At 38.6% G+C, this 23,121-nt stretch overlaps 1 protein-coding gene across 2 annotated transcripts; it reads left to right on the top strand.

Annotated features, from left to right (window-relative positions):
* Nucleotides 1–1,893: 1,893 nt before the first annotated feature.
* On the top strand, nucleotides 1,894–22,855 carry LOC100232370 (arylsulfatase D). 2 transcript variants are annotated; one of them, XM_072931839.1, is made up of 11 exons: nucleotides 1,894–2,028; nucleotides 4,816–4,885; nucleotides 5,861–6,007; nucleotides 6,772–6,893; nucleotides 7,811–7,933; nucleotides 8,795–9,218; nucleotides 10,065–10,201; nucleotides 12,723–12,857; nucleotides 13,171–13,333; nucleotides 14,134–14,255; nucleotides 17,575–22,855. In XM_072931839.1, the coding sequence occupies exons 2-11, from the start codon at nucleotides 4,833–4,835 to the stop codon at nucleotides 17,931–17,933; spliced, it is 1,785 nt and encodes a 594-aa protein (XP_072787940.1). In that variant the 5' UTR covers nucleotides 1,894–2,028; nucleotides 4,816–4,832; the 3' UTR covers nucleotides 17,934–22,855. The 2 variants fall into 2 exon arrangements, with proteins under 2 accessions (XP_072787940.1, XP_072787941.1); XM_072931840.1 differs by lacking the exons at nucleotides 4,816–4,885; nucleotides 5,861–6,007; nucleotides 6,772–6,893 and having other exon boundaries at nucleotides 1,904–2,028.
* The last annotated feature ends 266 nt before the right edge of the window (nucleotides 22,856–23,121 follow it).

Here is a 23,121-nt window from a genome sequence, read left to right on the forward strand (position 1 = left end):
CTTGTCCCTGTCTTGGAAAGAAGAACGCCTGAGTGACTCAAAGGGGCTGTCAGGGATTGCTTATTTCCAAGGTTCTTTTAGAGACCTTCCCTCTGCAGCTCCACCTGAATGTATTAGTGCTCTGAAAGGATTCATTGTGCCACTGTAATGCCCTGCTACTCTTAAGAGATACAAGACTGGCAAACAGATTTTTTTCCCTCAATGTCTGAGATAGAAGTGATCTTATGAAATTTGGTGTGTGTTATTTCAGTATTTATGTTCACTAGTCTATCTTCACTCAGAAAGCTTGTCAAAGGAAAAAGGAGATAAATGAATGCCAGTGTTTGGTTTTAGTACTCAGACGTGTAAAAAGCCAGTAAGGAAACAGCAGTATAAAACACAGAATGACTCAAAAAAAAAAAAAAAAAAAAGGTTTTTGCTGGCAGAGAATTTGCCTGTTTACAGCAGGGTGTAAACAGCAGTGTTCTGTGCTCGGGTGCAATGAAAAATTGGTTAACTGAAGAGGAGGAAATACTACTTGGCTCAAGCTGCAGAGATAAAAATCATCTCCCTTCTCCTTCAGTGTTACTTATTTACTTTACTTTTTTTTTTTTAGAAAAGGTGTTTGTTCAAAATTTAATTCTGTGGAAGACAATAAGTAATCATGGCTGTTAACTCTGTGTTAGGTCAGTAACCTAGTGATAAGAAACAGAATGTGAGGTCTTTGCTTCCAGATGGAGTTTTGCTAGCAGGGAAAAATGTGAAGGTGTGGGATGTGGGATTTTTTTTTTTTTTTTTTTTTTTCTTTTGTGGGGTGAGGGTGCTGGTGGCAGTGCAGTTTCAGTTTGCATTTTTGGGTCATACCAGCAGCAGTATGGACCTATCTGCAGTAGTGAACACATGGTGAGAAAGATGTAAATAGTCAAAAAAAAGTCATAATTTAGTCATTATTTGGATGAAAGCCAGTGAAAGTAAATTGTATTATTGGCAGGTTAACCTGTATTAATGGCAGTTTTCAAAAATCACCATTTCCAAAACATGCTGTAGTTTTAGAGAAATACAATTTTTTCAAGTCTTTGCACCAGAAGCATCACAAGCTGTTAAGCAGTCATACAAAATAAGTATTACAGTCAAATAGACATTAATAAAAGTAGCCCAATGTCACAACATAAAAATAACGGAATATAGTCATAAGTGCAAGGAGGTAAAAAAATAAAATACTGTCTCCCACCCTGGCTATCCCTGCCACTGGATTATATGAATCTGATAGTTTTAGCTGTTTCATCTTTCCATCTCACTGACTCCTACTGACTTGTCTGGAACACAATCTTGAATTCAGCAATTGCTGTATTCAAGTAGCACAGAGAACCAAAATGTCAGCAAATAAATAAGGCTTCTCCAAGCAATTGCTCAAGACCTTCTGAATTGTAAAATGTATTACACCAGAGTTAAGATATGAAAGAAGGGGATGGATGGTAAACACTGCAAATAAACACATCTTCAGCACAGGTGAAGAAAATCTAGAAAGAAGAAATCTACCTTTCTAGAAAATGCAATGAAAACAGAAAAACAACGTCACTGAAGAAGAGGAGGACAAGCAAGTCCTTGTATCTTATCTGGAAGGCTGGAAAAACTGTGTGGGAGAAACGAAAGTATTTGTAGCATATTTTGTTACTATATCATCTCTTCTGAAGCACTGAAATAGAGCAGTGACAGACTTTATACAAATTTTCTCAAATTTAACCAGATAGGAAATCGAGAAGAGGCAGTAGCCATGCTGTGCTAGTATTTGAACAATAAGGACTTTGTACTTTGCCTGGAATTCATGTAAAACTTGCATAGCTGTTCCCATTTGATGGCTGTTCCAGTTTGCTGGCTGCTGCTGGCAGGGATCCCAGTGTGTCCATGCTGGAGGGAGGGGGAAGGGAGAGCAAGAAGAGCAGGAGCGAGTTCCTGCCTGCGTTCACCCACACGCCTTTTAGAGAATCAGGACTGCTCAGCACACCCAGGAGCAAGAGGGATTTTGCAACAAGAATAACTGAGAAGAGGGTTTGTTTTCCACATTGTTAAAAGGGGCTGGCCTTTTTTTATTAGTCCTGATGATCATTTTATTGTGGCTTACTGGCTTACAGAGGGAATTACTGTCTGATGTATTCTTGGATTTCTGTAAGAGATTACTGATTCTTAGAGGCTGTTGTTAGATATATAAATTATGTTGGGTTTTCTCATGTAATAGCTAAGGAAACTGGACAAGCCCTAGGGCCCAGTACTGGGTTCATCACATCCTAGTGCTGTCAGAGAGAGTTCTGCTTTCAGAAGGAACCAAACCCTAACAGAGAAATGTGAATATGCATATTTAAATTGTGTTTTTTTAGTAAGTGTGGTCATTCTTGTAGTCCTTTAGCAAGAGAAGTGCTCCTTAAATGGTCTTAAATCAGATGGTTCCACATCCAATGGTATTTAGATATTTTTAATACCACCAGTACTCAGTTCAAGTTTATGTTTTTCTAAGGGACTCTACGTAAGTTTCTATCTTAACACTGATGTGCCTGCTGTGATCCACTGGCTGTGATTCAAGACCCTGTGGGGGAAAAGTGGAAGACAGCAGAGCTGTTGTATGAGCTTGGAAAGCTGAACAACACCCTGGGAAGTCAAGAGGTTTCTTAGACGTTCAGATTTGTCTGGTTCTTTTGCTCCACTACAGCTCAGCGGGGCTCATCCTCAGCTACTTGGTGTAGACTGAAGATTTTCACTGTAATAGTTTTGGCTTAATCCTGTACCACAAGCTCCTTAAGTGTAATGCTGCCTAACAGTGGCTGGGAAGGCAGAGCATTGCCTGTTGTTAATTATTGTTAAAGCAACATGAAGATATTGCCATTATAGGTGATGACCAGAGCTATCAGTCCTTCTTTGTTGTCACAGATTAATGGCTTCAGGCACTTGCCTCATCATTGCCTCAGCTCACTGTTGTGACAGTAAAACACCACTACACTGCCATCTCAAAAGATTTGCAATCCTAGTAGCAAGTCCTTTGCTTCATATTAATACAGCCTGCTTTTTTGATAGTGGTGTCCTGGCATCTGCATTCACAGTAAGGTCTTGTTTCCAACAGCCACTGTTGAGTCAGAGAGACTTTGGTGCCTTCCCATTAGTCTCTGACCCATGCACTGGGCAGGGAGGATTAGCTTTCAGTACTGCCTTTCAGGATCTTGCCAACAGCAAAGGGAGACATCAACACTGTAGAAAATTCCATAACTAACAGTGATCGAGTTTGTTGGGTTCTTTGTTGCTTTGTTGTTCTTGGGGGTTTTGTTGTTTGATTTAGGGGCTTATTTTTGTTTTGCTGGGGGTTTTGTTTGTTTATTTGTTTTGGTGGGGATGGGTTTTGGGGTTTTTTTTGGGGGGGGTTTTTTCTCCTTATTGTCTCAGCCACAGCCAAGTAAGTATCTAGATGTTGCTTAGAAAAATCATAAATCAACTCCAAGTTCTGACTCTTTTAATACTGTTTTCCTGATAAGAGTGACAGTATCTCCAATTCTTTTGTCTTATGGCTCATTCTCTGGAATGCACAAGACAGGATTCACTCTGCTCTGGGCAGTTTAGTATTCCTTGGACATTCCAGGTGAACCCTTGTGTACTAAAAAGGCAGGAAAAAAGCTCTCGGAAAATGCTGTATTTTTTTTATTTTAGGAGAAAAAACCTCAAGTCTTTCATTAATCAAGATAAAACTTTTCAGTTCTCTGTGTTTAGAAGTGACTCTGTGCTTACAAACATGTCTCGAGTTGTTATAGAACGTATATATTCATATCACTTTGAAGCTGTTCCTTGGTACAGCCAACAACATCTTTGTTCTTGTGCTGTTTTGAACTAGCAAGAAGTGTGGAAAAGTAGAAATATTGCATGTGTGGGATAGTTCCAATTTTTTTCTCTCTTCTCAGTGATGGAATGAATGGCATCTGATTTACCTCAGTGTATACCACAAAGCTGAGCATGTGCCAGTCCCCACCAGAGCCAGTTTACCATGTACTTCTGCAGGACAGTTTGCACAATTCCAGTGCAACATTATCTGTAGATCACTTAGGTCATTCACAAGGAGAAGAAGTACATTTCCCAAACCATTCTTTTTTCCAAAGTGACTCTACTTCAGCAAGCAGAGAAAATCACTTCCACTCATAAAATTTGCTATGCCAGACAAAAATAAATACTTAGCAGACAAAAATATTGGTTCTAGATTTTGAAAGTCCAGGTTGACTTCATCAAGTTGGCAGGTAGAAAAACTGGCTTGTTAAATTCACAAATGGCATTAAGGTTTGGAGTCCTTTGAGGAAATAATCATAAAGGTATTTATGCTTCTAGTAACTTCTAATTTCTAGAAGTTTTTAGCAGCAATTCAAATAGAAACCCTTTCTTGAATTTACTAGATGGGATCTAAAAGAGCAATACAGCCCCTTTCCTATCAGTGACATTAGTTTCCAGGATGGCTTTTATTTGATGTAATTTTTGTTGTTTATAAGCTCACAGTAAAGGTTAGATTCTTTTCTTTAAAGTTGATCTGAGGTTAAGTAAAAGGTAAGACAATAGTTTTACCTCATTTGTAAAATGGTGAAAACATCATTCCTTTCAGTGAACACCAACAGTTCTGTGCATGTATTGAGTAATAGGCACCTCTAGCACTTTTTAAAAGCCATTAACATTTTGCCTTCTTTCCAAATTCTCACAAGTCCCCCTGGAGTTAGCAGCAGCTGGAAGAAGGCCAGACCTTGAAAACTGCATGCAAAATCACCAGATTTGGATTTGGATCTGGGTTTGGATTTCTTTCTTTTCCTTTTTTATCAGAGTTTATATGACTGACTATGTACCTGCTTCATAAAATGGAAAACAATGAAGTTTGCCAGGGAAAACAAGGGTAAGAAAGACATTCACTGATGCCTTTCCTGGATTTTAGGTGTTGTGCTTCAGAAAATGTAAGCAGATAATCTCACATTTTCCTTGCTACCATTACTGTGACTCAATGAGGATCTGATAGTTGCTAACACAGGTTTGGCTCTAATGGCATTTCTAGACCTATTAGCCCACTTTTATAAGACACAGAGGTTTAGAAATATGTATAGTCTGTGGTATAATACACTCACTATACATTGATCATATGGTAGTATCTACTAATGAACTAATGTAGTATCTACTAATGAACTAGCAGTCAGAAGATGTGTTCTAGCATGTGTATTTTACTTCAGGTGAGCAACTGTAAGCTTCCAATTGGAAACACTTTGAGCAACTAAAATGTGCAGAGATAGTCTTAGGGTCTCCTAGGAAGATAATCAGGTTAAAGCCTAATGCTGCACCTTGATTTTGGAGCTGGTCCCATGGCTTAAGGAGAACTTTCCAGACACTGTGTGTAGCAGGAGGTGCAGTAAGTGCCACAACCAAACCATTTCCATAATGACCAGCAAGACTCCAAGCACCTTTGTGCTCCTGTCCCACTCATTCCAGAAGTTTTAACAGAAGCATCCTATGGCTTCATATAAGGGGTGCCCCAGGACACTTGTAATTATCCAGCCACTCATTCTGCTGGGAACATCTGAAGACATCAGTGCAAATGTCAATAAAGAAATTCAGACACAAAATTCCTGTGTGAAATAATAATAGTAATAATAACCCCAGAAAATTATACTAATATTATAAAACTCAAGGACCTCTGTGCATATTCAGGAGCTCCATCTGCTGGCACTCTTTGGTTGCTGATTGCACCTATACTGAGTCCCCATAAAACTTAGAGAATAGTAGTTTAAAATCTATTGTAAAACTTACTTCTTTTTTTTTTTTTTTTTTTTTTTTTTTTTTTTTTTTTTTTGTAATCTTACATCTTTACTTTTGCTTTTAGGAGCTACCTATACCTAAACATTTGGCTAATTTTATGCCTGTTTCCAAGAACCTGTATATCAGATCCTTCAAAACCTAACTTTTTACTGATACTGGCTGATGATCTTGGTATAGGAGATGTGGGTTGCTATGGCAATGGTACAATAAGGTATGAAATGAATTATCCCTTCCTGGTGAACTTCATTAAAAAGACCTACTAATGATACTTAGCATTAAAATTAATTTTTAATTTATTCATTTATCAAGATACACTTCTTTTCAAACTATGGACAAAATGCATGTTCTACAGTAATTCTTACTGGAGTCATAATTATACATGCATGCTTGAGAAACTTTCTGGGACTTAGAACTTTGCAAATGTGTCTGTGCACTGTACTTGTCAGGCATGAGTATAATACATAAATTCCCACAATTACAGGGTTGAAATATGAAGGAATGAGATTAGAATTTAATATCAGGTAGCAACTCTAGTAGATTTATGATGAAATGACAGGTCAGTCTATGTGATATATTTATCCCTAGTGCAGTTATTAATCTGTATACAGATTAGTTGGGAGAATGATGTGTCCTTATTCTAGCCTATTATTCTCTTGGATATTGTGTTGTGAACAGACTCTTGTTCCCTATGCTGCATGGGATTTTGGTGTGGGACATACCAAAATACCTTGTCTCCCCCCACCCCCGCCTTTTTTGTTACTTATTATGAAAACACATATATCCTTGTAATACTCATTTCTAAGGTGTCAAGGTATCTCAAAAATACATATAAAACACAGAGCTTCTCTAGCTGAGCTGTAGGTAAATATATTTTTGTAAATTTGATGGTGATATGCTCAACAAAACTAGGAGGAGTGGTATGCCATGAATTTCTCTGTAATATGTTTTTATCAGAGATGGGACTTTTCTCTTTAGGACCCCTAACATTGATGGCCTGGCAAAGGACGGAGTGAGACTTACTCAGCACATTGCTGCAGCAGCTGTCTGCACTCCAAGCAGAGCTGCTTTCCTGACTGGCAGATACCCTATCAGATCAGGTAGGGCCTCTCTCCAGTGGTTTGCTGCAGTTAGTCTAGTCAGTGTTGATATTAAAAATCCCCTTAAATAAACCATATTAAAGAACAGTTAATCTTGGGATTTGGAGTCTCAGTGAAATAGCAAAAATTAGAGATGACTAATGATTGATTTCTATGGGAAAATCCCCATATAAAACACATTATGTGTGGCAAAATGACAACACAGAAAAGGATGAAAATCCAAACACTACATAGCACCCAGAGATAGAAAAAGCAGGAAGAAAAATATGTGATGTTGTGGCACTAGGATTATGTTAAGTGTAATATTTTTAATATCCTGCAAACCTTTTCCCAGTGAAATGTGTCAGGCTGTAAAATAGTTCTCAGCAATTGTGTCTTAAAACAGATTACTTCAGCCATGTAAATTTATGACAGAAGACTTCAGCCGCTGCATATAGCAGTAACAATCAGTGTAACTTCTAATGTGATTCTGACTCACTAAAAGAAAAACATAATCATGAACTGTACATTTCAGAAGTGTGTTCCTCTAACCCTGAGGGGTTTTATCCTTTTGTTCTGGATAAAACTTATTTGCTTCTTTTTTTTTTTTCTTTTTTTTTTTTTTCTGTTAACATCATATTTTGATAGAACTTTTATTGTAAGAAGTTGCTTAATATCCAAATGTAGGTGTTTTCCTGCCATTTGTAGACACCCCAGCATAGCTGAGGCATCTACATTGCATTAGCATATAATGACATGGAACTTGGAAAATACATCATTTTGGAGGTCAATCAGAATATTCTAGGGCATAGGAAATGGCTAATAAAAAGGCATTAGGCTTAGGTAACTGAGTCCCATTCATCAGAAAACACAATCTGAGAAGACTGGAAATCTGAGGTCTGGCTTGTTTTATCCTAAAGACTATTATTCCTCTCTAGGTATGGCATCCAGCACCCAACAGCAGGTTCTCTTCTGGAACGGTGGTTCAGGGGGGCTCCCACCAAATGAAAGTACTTTTGCTGGAATACTCTACCAGCAAGGTTATTCTACAGCACTTATAGGTATGAAACAAAGTTGTTGGCTTTTCATTTTTTGTTATTCTAATTAGGTTACTTCTGTAAATACATTTTTGGTCAAAATATCCAGGATCAGTTAAACTAGATTTTCTTGTATGCATAAATTTAAAAATCAGCCGGGCTTTTAGAACACTATCCACAAGTCCAATGTGAGTACAGCATATCTGGAAAATACAATATGAGGTGTATGTAATACATAAATACACACTGCAAATGGAAGTAAATTCAAAGGAAAGAATCTTGTTTGCCCAGGACAGATTGCTTTAGAATGAACCCACAGAAATATTTACTGATGTATTAGAGCAGAAAAATGTCATCTGCCAGTTGGCACTGAGACACCAGAGTGGTCTTAATTATATCAATTTCATCGTAGTGGTCTTAGTGATACTGATTTCAGCAAGGTTTTAAAAACTATCTCTCACAGCATCCTTGTAGGCAAACTTTGGATGTGTGGACTGGATGAGTGGACAGGGAGATGGGCTGAGAACTGGCGGAACAGCTGATCGCAGAGGGCTGTAATCAGTGGCACAGGGAAAAGTGGTCACCAGTGGTGTCCCTAAGCACTGAACCCAGTATTGTTTAACTTATTCATCAACAATGAAGATAATTAGGGGACTGAAGTGTTTCCCTTATGAGAAAAGGCTGGGGAGATGGGCTGTTCAGCCTTGAGATGATATGGCTAAGAGAAGACCTCATCAATGTCTGTCACTGCACTACTGCTGCACTACTGCTCCCTGAATCTGTCCCTATTCCACACCAGCTCCTCCCTTGGCTAGGCTTTAACAGAGAAATACAGGCAGACACACCCTAAAATAGCATTTAAGATCTTTGCTTTTTTATTTCCAGGGAAGTGGCATATGGGTGTGAACTGCAAAACCCGCCATGATCACTGCCACCATCCTTTAAATCATGGTTTTGCCTATTTTTATGGCATGCCTTTTACTCTTCTCAATGAGTGTCAAGGCACAGATGATCCTGAATTGGCCAAATCGTTGCAAGATGCATATTGGTTTTACACTCAGATGATCATCTTTGCAGTATTTACCCTTGTGATTGGAAAACTTGCCAATTTATTCCCAGTAAAATGGAAAATAATCATCTGTCTGGCCATCTGTGGTTTCCTTCATTTCATCTCCTGGTTCTCCAGCTACGGTTTTACCAAGTACTGGAACTGTATCCTGATGAGAAACCATGACATCACTGAACAACCAATGAACCTACAAAAAACTACGTCTAATTTGCTGAAGGAAGCAATTACATTCATTGAAAGGTAATCAGGTGAGAAGCAGACTGGGAGGGAACAAGCAATGCAAAGGGGTCCAGGCCTCTGTGTCCTTCTGCCACAGAAAAATTATCTTAGGGTGATGAATAGACTGTCGTACAAAGTGTCATATGAACATAATGTTTTACAAACAGGAGAGTGATAGTGAGTTTTATTTAGTTTGCGGTTTTTGGGGGTTTTTTCCCCCCAAGATAGCCTTCATTTATTATCAGTAACCTCAACTGGATTTGAAAAAACTGCTAAGTCTTTAAAAGTATTTGTGTCTTAAATCTGGGCGTATCCATATTTCTGCCAGGATTTAGGCATTGTGTGTTTGTTTTTTAAAGGAAATGTGAGTTAATAGAAATTCCTTCTCTAAAACTTTGAGCATAGGTAATCTCAGGTTCCTAGGATATCTTACTTGGCTTGATGTTGAAGCAATACAGTTTCGTTGTGGGTGGAATCTGCCTCTTCCATGAGGACACCTCAGGTGCTCATGATGCACATCCATGTTTAAGTTTAGTCATGTTAGTCCTAGTCTCCTTGCTTCTAGGAATGTGTCAGTCTTTTGGCTATGACCTCTTGTAGTTGTTTATTTAATGTTTTGCATGTCTAATTTGGAACTGGAAAAAGAAAGATCCCATTACTGTTTTGGTCTTAACATAAAAAAAAACATATTTGAGGGACATGTTTTAATCCCTTCTGCCTCCGAAAACTTCAAAGCTGAAAAGACGTAAAAAAAAAAAAATTGTTTAGATCTCAAAAATGTAAATTGAGAACAAAACTGTAATACTGTTATATTTTGGCTTGAGTGACAGTTTGAAGATAAATGACTGTTGTTTTCTTTTATTCCAGAAACAAGCATAGACCATTTCTTCTCTTTGTTTCCCTTTTACATGTTCACACCCCTCTCATTACCACAGAGAAGTTTCAGGGAAGAAGCAGGCATGGGCTGTATGGAGATAATGTAGAGGAGATGGACTGGATGGTGGGTAAGTACTGGTCTTGAAGAAAATTCTTCATTCACTTGGATGTGTAAAAGGCATAAAAGGGGTGATCACCAAACTCCCTTTTGGCATATGTAAAAATCAGTGAACTCACCTCTGTCACCTAGCTGATTTCAGAGACTGCCATACCACAACCATACATTTTTATATTTTCTTAAGATGAAAGCTTAAACTCTCCTTGTAAGGATTTGTTTGGTATATATTTTTAAGTTAGATACTTCCATGCTGAAATGTTAAATGCAGTCAAATAACCACATGTATCTCTGATCATGTTGTTAATCAAAATGTATGATATTTCTCCAGCTCTGGTCTTAGAAGATGTAAATAGTCACTGCTGACTATTACATAATATGGTGGTTCATTTGTGTATTTGTTAATTCATTTTTATTAAAAAAAAAAAAATCAGAATTCCTCCTAGCCAAAAGTTAGAATGATATGGAGTGTCACTTAATAAATTGTGTGAAGTCAGTGAAGACTCCCTTAGCTTGTAATCTAGGCTCTTGAATCAGGATAAATTTCTGATTGGTTAATTTGGTTTAAAAACCTAACTTTACTTAGTTTTTTTCTTTTCAATAAGAGAGAGAGAGCTGCTGTTTCTATTTTTTCAAAAATGAAGGCTCTATTAACAAAGTAATTGTCTCCTGACAAGGCCACGATTCAATTCCTGAACCTTTTTCCCCTCAATAATCATGTCTACAAAATCGTAATTTGAGAGGAACCTGACGGTTTTCAATGGACAGGCTGAAAACTCCTGCAAGATCCAGCTGAACCAGAGGACTCAGCCATGCTCCTCTTTCCTCTTTTGGCACCAGCCACCTTCAAACACAAGCTCTGTAAGCAGAGACGAATAGCACAAGTCAAGATATAAAGAACATGTAGTTGAAACAGGATAGCAGCAAATGAGGACAAAACTTTCCAGACTTGGCGAGCTCTTGATTTGGGGTCTAATTCAGAAACAATATGCCTAGACTCAATCTAAACTATTTTTGTGTTTGGTAAGGTCAATAACTAGTTTCACCAAGGACAGACAGGAAAGGAAAGGAAAAGAGATTGAGCAAAAGTGGTGATCACTGGCTTGTGCTTTTTTTTTTTGTGCAGTTCAACTTTTGCTGCTGCTTCTGTAGGTATGGAAGCTGTTCTTAGCAAATATATTTGATGCAGAAGATGATGAAGACAATTAATTGAAGATAAATCATATTCTGTATAAACATTTGATGGGATCAGTACAGAAAACATGCTCTATGAAGTTAGGTTTGAATTATTGTCTATGAAGTTTTTATTGCCGACATCAGGAAATTATTTTGGTTGATAGTATGCAGTCTGGTCTCAGAGTCCTTGTTCAGTTCCTGGTAGGACACAGCAGTTTTCTATTAGTAATCAGAGCAGTACTATTATTTAAGCTTTTCAAGATGTTTGAGGCAACAAGTCTTGATGCAGAATCTACAGAACAAAGCTGACAGAGTATTTTGAGTAGCTTGAATTAAAGTATCACTCATTTATTTTCCAATTGTTTTATTATTTTTTATTTTCCTGTTTTTATACACACCAGAAACAAATATTATAAACATTCATCAGCTTTCTCTTGGGCTCTTATTGTTTCATAGAATCATAGAATATGCTGAGTTGGAAGAGACCAAACAGGATCATCAAAGTCCAACTCCTGCCCTTGTGCAGGACACCCCAAGAATGACAGCGTGTGCTTGAGAGAATTGTCCAAACATTCCTTGAACTCTGTCAGGCTAGTGCTGTCAACATTTTGCCACAGAGCTTGTTCCAATGCCCAACCACTCTCTGGGTGGAAAACTTTTTCCTGATATCTTACCTAAACCTCCACGGGCACATCTTCATTTTATTCCTCAGGTCCTCTCACTAGTCCTTAGAGCAAAGAGATCAGTGTCTGCCCCTATGCTACCCCTCAAAAGGATGCTGAAAACTGCAAAGAGGTCTCCCTTCAGTCTCCTTCAGGCTAAACAGACCAAGTGACCTCAGCCACTCCTTATAAGGCTTCCCCTTAAGGCCCTTCATCATCCTCATGGCCCTCCTTTGGATGCTCTCTAATTGCTTAGAAAGGTATTTCTTATGTTGTGGCACCCAAAACTGCCCCCAGCACTCGAGGTGAGGTTGCCACAGTGCAGAGCAGAGGAGGACAATCCCTTCCCTTACCTGGCTGGCCATGCTGTGCCTGATGTCCCCCAGGACGTCCCAGGATGGCCCTCCTGGCTGCCAGGGCACTGCTGACTTGCCATTGCCAGGGCACTGTTCAACTTGCCATGGACCGGGACTCCCAGGTCCCTTTCTGCAGTGCTGCTTTCCAGCATCTCCTTCCTCGGTGCACACAGATAACAAGGATTGCCTTATCTCAGGTGCACTTTCCTGCACTTTCCCTTGTTAGACTTCACATGTCAGGCAAATGGAAAGACTCAGTCTTCACTGAATGTGGAGTCAAGGCCTAAAAAAATCTGACTGTATCTGCTGATGTAATTATGATGTTTTGCTTTGTTTATAGGCAGGCTTCTGGATGTTATTGACAAAGAGGGCTTGAAGAATACCACATTCATTTATTTTGCATCTGATCATGGAGGATTCTTAGAGGCTCACAGAGGAAATTCTCAGTTGGGTGGATGGAATGGGATATATAAAGGTAAAATTTTAGTAGTTTGTACATGCATAAGACTATCTCTTAAAAAAAAGAGTGATTGAAAAAATATATCCAAACAGACTACATTTAATAAACTATATTATGGGATTATAGTCTTGGATTGTAGGGCTGAAACATACAAATAATGAGAAGAGCCACTGCTGAATGACAGTCTACTATCATTCCAGGATATAGTATGTTTTCATTAAAGGTGTGTGAAATACCCTGAAAGTTTTAAAACATTTTCCTATATATGCACAATAAACATCTGGTATCTTCTTTTATCTTTTTGATACTTCTCCCCCTTCTATAACAGGTGGAAAAGGAATGGGAGGCTGGGAAGGAGGAATCCGTGTTCCAGGGATATTTAGATGGCCAGGAGTGTTGCCTGCAGGCACAGTTATCGATGAACCTACAAGCCTTATGGACATTTATCCTACAGTAGTTCAACTGGCTGGAGGAGCAGTGCCTCAAGACAGGTAGAGAGGTGGCTTCATAAATCATATTGCTTCTCTTTATTCAGACAGAAGCTGACTGTGTCATGCATCCTAACAGCCACATATTAAATTCTCTTTGTTTCTAAACCAGGCAATTCTCTAGCTTTCTTTCTGCACAGCATTCCCCATCTTGTCTGCTTATGTGAAAAAGGCAAAGAAAAAAACTTTTATGTTTTATCAAGGGTCATTTAACTATCTCAGTTCTCCTATCACTGAAAAGAAACTTGGTTGATTTGGGACACTAAGAATGACTGAAAAAAACAGACTTTCCTAAAGGACAAGAGAAAGTGTGGTTGGCTAAGCCATTTCAGCAAAAAGCATAGAGGTTACTGGTAGATTGTAACTAAACCCACTTACAACCCAGATTGTAACCAAATTTCTAGGCACTTCGGTAAGTGGCTTCTTTTTTAAAAATTCTTTTTACAAAGACTGGAGCTCACAGAGGTGTCAGTGTTTTCTATTTCAGGTGGCAAAATTAAAACCTGTGAACCATGCCTTCACTATTGTTATCACTCCCAGGAAAATTACAGTAATGGTGTCTGATCTCCCCAGGCAGGATGTGTGAACTAACTGTAAATGCAAAAACTTCTAGTAACTGCTAATTACTGGTCTCCACACATTCATCCAATTAAAAATCTCAGGGCTCATTAGCTGAACAGTACGTTGGTTTAGTGATGGCACTTGAAATCTTAATGCTGTACACACAGAATGAATACTGCTCATGCTTCAGCTGCAGACTTAAAGTTCTTAAGCTGTCTGCTGACTCTGGTCCTCTCCATCAGGGTCGTGGATGGGCACACTTTGGTGCCCCTGCTGCAGGGGACTGAGCAGCACTCCAGGCACGAGTTCTTGTTCCACTACTGCGGCGTGTTCCTGCATGCAGTGCGCTGGCACCAGAAGGACAGTGAGTATAAACATCCCCCTCTGCAGGCGAGAAATTATGTAATGCCCTCTAGCTTCCAATAGGGTATAATGTAAAAATATACACAAATATACATATATATACTTCATTAATTGTCTCAAACTCTCAGTTCTTCTGCGAGGCCTCAGTGTTAGTTGTCTTGCCTCACCTGAGATGAAGGGGTTTGCTTCCTAGGAAGTAAAGCTTCAAGAATCCCTCACTATTCTTAAGAGAGGAGGAAACTCTTTGTTTCTCTGTAATGCACACCATTTTTTGTGCACACAGAATGTTTCTGTGCAGAAAAGCCATGTCTGACTGCCCCAGTTCCTGGCTAATATTCCTGGTAGGAGAGTCATTCCACACTTCCTTAGTGAGAGGCTAAATTCATACTCCAAACAAATGGGGCATTTGAAGAATTGCTTTTCAGGTTCTCATGATGTTTTCCTTGCCTAACTTACATTGCTTGTTCTTCTAAACTATGTAAGTTCTACTTAAGTAGATATGCATACAACATGCAGATGCAAGATGGATTTTGTGGCATTTCACGTTCCTATGAAGCCATGTGCACATTTAGATTTCTTATGCACACCTTTCTACAATTTTTCCCATTGAACTGTTTATGGCAAGGGGCCTAAAACAATGCCATGTTCTGCATATAAAACACCAGCTACTCAAATATGCAGCTCAGCTTTCAGCCAAGCCAAAAAATTTTGGTTTTTTGCTGCAACTGCAGTTTCTTCTGATTGGGCTGACAGACCAGGCTGTTTTAGTTCATTTACAAGTATGTCACACTCAGATTACTTATTTATTATCATTACTTATTTATTAACATCTGTCTCTTGATCAGCCTAGATACCTGTATATCAAGCCATTGTGTCTTGATGTCACTCAAGCAGGACCTATCCTTTAAGGCGTTCCCTGAAGCCAAAAGAATCCTTTGTTTATATGTTAAAGAGTCCTTTCCTTTACCTCTGCACCACAAGTCTTGTTAGTGACAGTCCATTTATTTCTGCTCATTAAACCAATTGATTGTTACGAGATGGGTTTGAGGCATATTTGATTTGAAGCAGCAGGTTTCCTTTCCCTTGGATATATTAAATTAACACGCTGTCCTAACATGCACATGCACCCTTCAGATTCTGTCAGAGCTATTTCAGTAGCAAATTGTATATCCCTTTTTGCCTCTTGGAGATGAGTGAAACCCCCACTGCTTTCATCAGCACTGACTTCTACTACCTTTTTTTTTTTATCCTTCTGTAACCCAGCTGTCTACTCAGGTCACCAATGCAGGTTAATTAGAATCAGCCTTGCTCTGTCCTTCAAAGTGAACTAACAAGGACTTGTCTGTCTCTCACTCTGCAACTCCAGTAATTATTTGTAGCTGTGAAAAGTGAATGTTAAAATTTAGCAGAATCAGAACAGCTCTCCCCAGACACTCTACACTCACTACTCCAAATTACCATACAGTGTAATGATTATAAAGAATTCAGCTCAATTATTCATGGAAAAGAATGACTACTTAGTTCAGTTTTTCTGAACGCTGATCACTAATTTCTAGGTACATCTAGGTAAACCCATGTGTCCATATCATATAATAAATGATTATTTTAGTAATATCATAACAGCACTCCAGCTAGAGCTAGATATTCAGAAAAAAGACATGTCCCAGGGAGTGCTCGTTTAACTCCTTGTAAGAAATATCTATGCTGCCTGACCAACAGATATAAGAAGCAAATCCCATACTCTGGGCATTAACAAACATCTTTTTAGTAACAAAACAGGGATAAGCTTAAGGATGCAGTGGACATCCAGCCAGCAGCAAAGCAAATACTCAAACAGACCTAAGGAGTATCTGTCTGCCCTCATAAGCTGTCAGAAAGTTGAAAGATTTCATCTTTATTTCCAGATCCATGATATTCTGAGCTGGAAAAGGCCCCACAAGGATCATCAAGTCCAGCTCTTAATGAATTGACCCATTCAGCAACTGAATCCACAACCTTGGCAATATCACCACCACGCTCTAACTCTTTTTCTTTCAGAAAACATTTTTTATCCTTTCTTTCACAATTTCAGAAATTGAGATATCTAGCATTTATCTTCATTTTCTTACACCTAAACATTTCAGAACCATTGAGACACCATCCCTCCATAAAAGTTCAGAAGCATGATGTGGAAACTGTGGTGAAAATAAAGAAATACAGTGCCAGCCAGCTAGCCAGCAACTGGATATTTTAATCTAAGATATTACCTAAACCTTAATATGTCTTATTTGTGCCCTATTACCTTTTAAGAAGTTTTAAAATTCTATTTATTCACAAAATATTGTTCTAGGGTAGTGACAAGAGAGAGACTGAAGAGTAAAGCTGCAGGCTCCAGGCATAAAGAAGAGCTCTGGACACAAGAAAAGAAAGGAAGGAAAGTTCAGCTCATTCCATTGAACCAAAAAGAAAATTGCATGCAGGGACAATGCAGTTGTCAGCTCTTTAATGCTTTGAGCACAGAAATGACTCCAAGTGGTGAATGCTCCCTTTCTTCTTGTGTCCTTTTTCAGACGTAGTGTCTAATTGCTGTCTTCTTGCTGGGCACATCCTTGCCTCTGAGTTCAGTGTAGTGCTTTCTAAATGTGAGGTAAGGAATAGGAGAAAAAGGAGACGAGAGGGAAAAGTAAAATGTCCTGATGAACTATATTCAGCTGTAGTCCTAGTAATTTACTACTTTTTCACCACAAGTTACAAACCTGTGCTTATCCCATGGTCAGTACAAGAGCTTGATGAAGTACAAGCTTTGGAGCTTGTACTTAACTTTCTTCATGTTAACTTAAAAACTAGACTCCAGATTTTAAAGGCTTGCACTTACCACCCTTTTTGGAAGCATGCTGGAACATGAGCAGAGAAATAAGCTGCAGTCAGTTTCTGCCTAAATGTACTTCTTCATTCAGATATACAAAGCCAGAGGAGGAACCACCTATCAATATATACACCCAGAAACTGGGGACTACATTCCCCATTTTCCCCCCTCCAAGAGGCTTAGAAAGTTTTAAAGGAGAACAAGAAAGAGGCAGACTCCATCTGTACTAAAAATATTTGGCTAACCATCCATATACTGCACAGGGTACCCAGAGTTGAGGTATACCTATGAGCCAGAAAAACTACTTGAATCCCTGCCAGCTTCCACAACACCTTCTCCCTGTATGCAGTAACCATGACATAGGCTTCCCCCTGGAACAACAAAGCAGATCACTTAAACATGATCCAACCTTTCAGGGACTAGCCCCCAGCTCCTAAAGACATTAAGCTGTTCAAATGTGCTTCTCCTGCGACAGGTGGCACCGTATGGAAAGCTCATTATGCTACTCCAGTATTTCAGCCAGAAGCCTCTGGGGCCTGTTTCAGAAGAGGAATTTGTCCATGTTTCGGGGATGGTGTAACCCATCATGACCCTCCGCTGCTGTTCAATCTCTCCCAGGATCCATCTGAGGCAAATCCTCTATCAGCTGACACTGAGCCCTTGTTTGACATCGTAGTGAGGAGAATAAGAAGAGCTGTGGAAGCGCATCGCAAGACTCTGACTCCAGTCCCACAACAGCTGTCTCCTTACAATAACATATGGAAGCCATGGCTGCAGCCATGCTGTGGGACGTTCCCGTTCTGTTGGTGTCATGAAGAAAATAACAAAGCGTAGTCTAAAACCAAAGTTAAAGTACAGTTAGCTTTAAAGAAATTGATAATTTTTCATATTCACATGACCACAGTCATAAAGAGATTAGATATATAGATTAAATTATACTGAAATATATAGATATAATGAACTATAGATGGGATTGGTTTTTTCAACCTTTTCTTTTACCCACAGAAATTAAGTAAGGCTGTGGTTTAAAAAAAATTAGGGGTCATCTGTAAAATCTATCCCTCAAGTGAATAATTCAGGATTAAATACCAAATAAATTAATCAAAATTTCTTTTCTTACTCACGATTCAAGCAAATTTTCAATAGTAGTTGTCTGTATAGGAAATATCGCTTGTTGAGAGAACAGGACTGAGCCCAAGAGGATATCCTTGTTCAGACCTTATGTTTTTAATGAAAATTAAATTCTGTTGTACAAAAATGAAAGGATGATGACAATGAAAAAATAAAATGGCACATTTTATTTGGAAATATACCAAAATGCGTTGTCATTTCAGAAAAAAGCACCTATTAAATTACTGCAATTTTTTGCCTCATCATCCGTACATTCATTTGTCATGTAAGATTTCCCAGGGAAAACTGAACTGACAAGTATGTTTTAAAAATTAGATAGCTAAATCCAGCATCTCAAGATCAGTAGCAAAGTACCTAGCTATTCTGAAATGTTAAACCACAACAATTATTACTGATGTTGTCATTACTGATATTGATACTGTTTTCCATGTAGTTAAGGCATCTCACTTGTGAGAGCATTGAAAATCATCCCCCTGCTGCCTTGAGAAGATTGCAAAATTTGGGACCTATCTGTGAGAACACTTCATAAGCCTGCATGTCCCACTTGAGTGACAATGCCTCTGATTTCATAGGAATGCCATCATGCCTCCTGAAAAATATTCTTTGTTTTGTGAAATAACACTATGTTTTCAGTAGGAGGTGTTAAAAAAAATTCACCTCACAGTTTAATCACTTCTGTGTACAGGTCATATTCCCCAAGCCAAACAAGTGTCAGCACTCTGTACAGCCATTAGGAAAGAGGAGGGTATTAAAAGATCTAATCCTCTCTTGCTGCCCTTAGGTTAAATAAATTCATCTCTCAAGATATAATCCTAACCATGCTCTTGCAGGGATTTTGTGTCAAATCAGATTTTCAAATGGAGATTCCTGTAATTTTTCCCCCTCAAAAAAGTAGATTGTGGGCAAGAGGCTCAGATTCAAACTTCAAAGTCTTCCTGAACACTATATATTCAACACCTACTATACAGGTAATGGTCACCCAGGCTTTAAAAAGTATCAAGGGATGGTAAGAACTGCAGAGCAGGTGCTTCAGGTGACATGTTTCCTTAAAGCTTGCTGTCTGGAGGAGCCACACCTGGTCAGCTCTATTCAGGACCAAGGTAGCCTGTATGTCAGTTTTTGCTTTCTAGAAGCAGGAAGAGATAAGAAGGCCATAGCAAGTCTCTCTCTCAGCTCCTGAGCTGCCATGGCAGATCCCTTTCATCAGCTTTGGGACAGAAAAGAGTGCATGCCTAGATTATGCACCCTGTGCAGTGTTTCAGGGAACCTCCTGACTTACCTGACCTCAGTGTGCTAGTTTGGGGTGTGGTGAGTCACTGCTGTTTAAACAGCATAGGTTGTGACCATGATGCAGCACCAAATGCAAGTCTCTTAATAGCTGACCAGGCAGGTCTCCAGGTTATTTGCCATTTCACCTTTCCTCTAAAAGGTCACCAAGAAAGTTACGTGGAATACATTCCACATAAATAACAGGGCATGCATGAAAATGAACTGATTGGATGCCTCAATGTTACACTTAATAGAAGTATCCAAAAATATGTTTGTTCTCTCTTCAGTGCTTAAATCTGCACCAGCATTGATACAGACTTGTCAGATTTGACACTTCTCTGTGTCTGACAGGGACGGAAATTCATTTCAGACAGGGACAGCAGCTGCATTTCACTGGATTCATGCAGGGAGAAAAGTGCATAAAAGACCAGACATTTTAAAGCCAGTTTGGCTGATTCAGAAATGGAGGGCAAATCCTACTGCTCAGTGGGGAACAGAGCCAAAAGCTGTCAAGCCAGTCAACTCAGTAGCATCTACATTATCAGTTAAGTACAAGGATAATTTTTTTCTCAGTTCACTTCACTGGCTTCCCCACTCACCCACTCCAATCATTAGGTTAAGTATCAGGAAAAAGTTTTTCACACAGAAGGTGGTTGAGCACTGAACAGCACTGGGGCAATACTCTCAGTCACATGGTGTGACTCTTGGGATGTCCTGCACAGGGCCAGGAGATGGACCCTGTGATCCTGCTGGGTCCTTTCCAACTCAGCATGTTCTATGACTTACACACAAGAACATGTCCAGTCCCACACTAGGCCATGATGAGAGCATTTACCAGGGGCTGAGTTGGTGTTCAAGCACCCACTCAGCATGCAAGCATAAACCCAAACTTTAGGAAGCCAGACTAGAAAGGCCAGTACATCAGCAAGACCCAGAACTCCATCTCTAAACAGAGTGTGAAAAAATCACCCTGTATAAATGTGAACATTAAACATTGGTCTGACACCTCATTCCTCTGAAAATTAAATTTGCTGAACTGCTGTATAGAGTCAGAGGAGTGTGCTAAGGAGTTACATAGATATCCACATTGCCTTTCTGACATCCAAGCAGATAATTTTATCTTAGCTGGCATCTGTAGAAAACCAGAGACACTTTCAGGCAGGAGGAGGAAAAATTAGGACTGGCAGCATAGAAGAACCAGCTTTTGTAAACTGTCAGGAGGCCTCAGCCAGGCACAGGGAAATGTGCTTTTCCCACAGAGAGAGGGAGAGGGCAGACAATGCACACAGAGGATCTGCAGGCGAGAAGGAGAGCAAAGTAATGGGAAATTGCTGAATTGGATGCACATCACTTCAAAAAAAGAGAAAGGACAGGAAAGAAAACTATTTTCATTCCTAAATTACTTTCACTGTCTAAAGCTAAATGTATTTTAAAATGTACAAATTTTGAGGAAACAGTGGTAAGCAGGAAAAGTAGTTAATTATTTTATGTGTTACATGCAGATCCTAGCCATGGATTGGTTGTAAATCTTTTTGTCTGTATACAACTTAACAAGAACATGTAAGCTCTGCAGAAGCTGTTCTTCTGATCTTCTGGCAAATGTATACTCCCCATAGCAGATGAACCCAATATCACACTTGAGTTGTCCTCATGAGCCCTTTCACATAAAATGCATTTCTAGGCAAAAACTCTGTCACAAAACCTTCTTGAATAACAGTAGAATGAAGAAATTCTTAATTCAGTTCTGTAGGTTTCCTTGAAAAATCATCTATAATGATATTTTTCAAAATATATTAATACAAGAATAAAGCCTAAATTGTATGCTTTCTCCCTTCTTTTCTCATGGTTCGTCCCTTTGTAGCAAGGCACAAGGACTACCTAAAATGGCCTGTTAGGAAAACCTGGGACAACTGGCCAATCTCCAAGCCATACAAGAATGTGCCTACACATGGTTTAATATAGACACCATAGAGAGAGAAGTAATACTCTGTAACAAATGAAGTTTGTTTTACTGAAAGAGCTGTGGTTGTACTGTGTAAATGTTTGACATTCATGTTGTACGAAGCTGACTTCCACTTAACTCGTTTGATCATTATTAAATGACATTTTTAATTGTTGCATTAGACTGACTCAACAGAGTAATTGTCAAGTCTCACAGGAGTGAGACAATAAGCTTCTAAGAAGCCTCACTTCACCATGTTTAAATATTAGACACATTGCTTTGCTCCCTGCTGGGACTCAAGGGAGTGCCAGCACACAGATCACAAGATCCCATCTTCTAAGGATGCAAAATAGTTGTGTAACAAATAAACTGAGAAAAGCAATTTGAGCTCAAAATTTATACAGCTTGAAATATTCCCAAGAACCGAGTAAATTTGAGAGGCATTTACATAAATGACCAAGGAGTAACAAAAACCTTTAGCTCATGACAGATTGTAGGTTAACATACACAAACAGAGGCATATATATAGTGTTGAACTCAATACGACCCTGGAAGATTTTTATAGGACGTTTTGATTGTAATGCTACACCTAATCAACTCCATTAAAAAACTCATGTTTAGTCAAATCCTTCTTTCTTATTGGATTACCACAGTACTGCATTACTAAGATTTTTTTGAATGCCCTAAAATAAAAAACAGAGTGCAACTCCCCATGTTGAGATAAATGGAGTTACTAGAGGATCCAAACAACCCTGGCTTCTGCTCTGCCACTTGTCTAAAAGCTGTAAATAAAAGGTTTGGAAACAGAAAGTATTTATGGAGGTTTGAAAAGGAAAAAAAAACCCTCTAAACTAAACAAAAGGTAAACCAGGTACCCATCCATGGCATGCAATTAGCTCTGTTCCAAGTACTTAATCCTATGAGAAAGCTCTGAAAATCTTATTGCTATAAAATAAACAAATTATCTGTTTTATGTATTTATCATTGTTCAGAATGATGCACGGTGCCATAAAATTGAACAAACACTTCTCCAAGGCAGTTAATGTTATGTCATCCTGAAAATATTAAGATAATCACAACTAAGAGAATGGCTGTCTGAATTTTAGGGATTTTATACCTCCAATTTGTTGAAGTTGAAAGAGTTCTGACAGCAGTCAGAGTAAAATTCAATAAAAAGGTTCTTGCAACTGTATTTTTTCCCTTTGTTAGTATAACTTTCTGTTTTCTAGCAATTATTATTTATAAGTTTAAATCAATTATATATTACTGTATTTTTTAGCTACCTTTGCTATAATTATGGTATGATGTTATTACAAAACGAAAGTTTATATGATGATGCAAAATATAACTTGAGTGTCACTGCTTTTAATTTTTCATACAAAATAAACTATGAGCCACCCAACTTCGGATGAACTGAATTTTAGCTGAAACATTTTGCAGCCAATATACTGACAAAGCAGACTACTTCAGTGAGCAGTCTTAACTGACACATTTTTTTGGAGGCTATTTAAAAATTTTCTACCATGCATTTAATCTCATATATTGGGTTGATAAAAAAAAAACCAAACAAACAAAAAAACCCCAAACAAACAAAAAAACCCCAAACCAACAAAAATTGAAACCACAGAAATAAAATCCCAAAATAATAAAAAGAAAACTGGGGGGAAACTGGAACGTGAG

This window comes from Taeniopygia guttata, chromosome 1, assembly GCF_048771995.1.
Source record: "Taeniopygia guttata chromosome 1, bTaeGut7.mat, whole genome shotgun sequence".
Lineage (NCBI taxonomy): Eukaryota > Metazoa > Chordata > Aves > Passeriformes > Estrildidae > Taeniopygia > Taeniopygia guttata.

Coding starts and splice junctions, on each gene's coding strand:
- LOC100232370 (XM_072931839.1), top strand. CDS start 4,833: ATGTACCTGCTTCATAAAATGGAAAACAATGAAGTTTGCCAGGGAAAA. Junction 6,894..7,810: donor CAGATACCCTATCAGATCAG/GTAGGGCCTCTC, acceptor ATTCCTCTCTAG/GTATGGCATCCAGCACCCAA. Junction 9,219..10,064: donor GCAATTACATTCATTGAAAG/GTAATCAGGTGA, acceptor CTTTTATTCCAG/AAACAAGCATAGACCATTTC.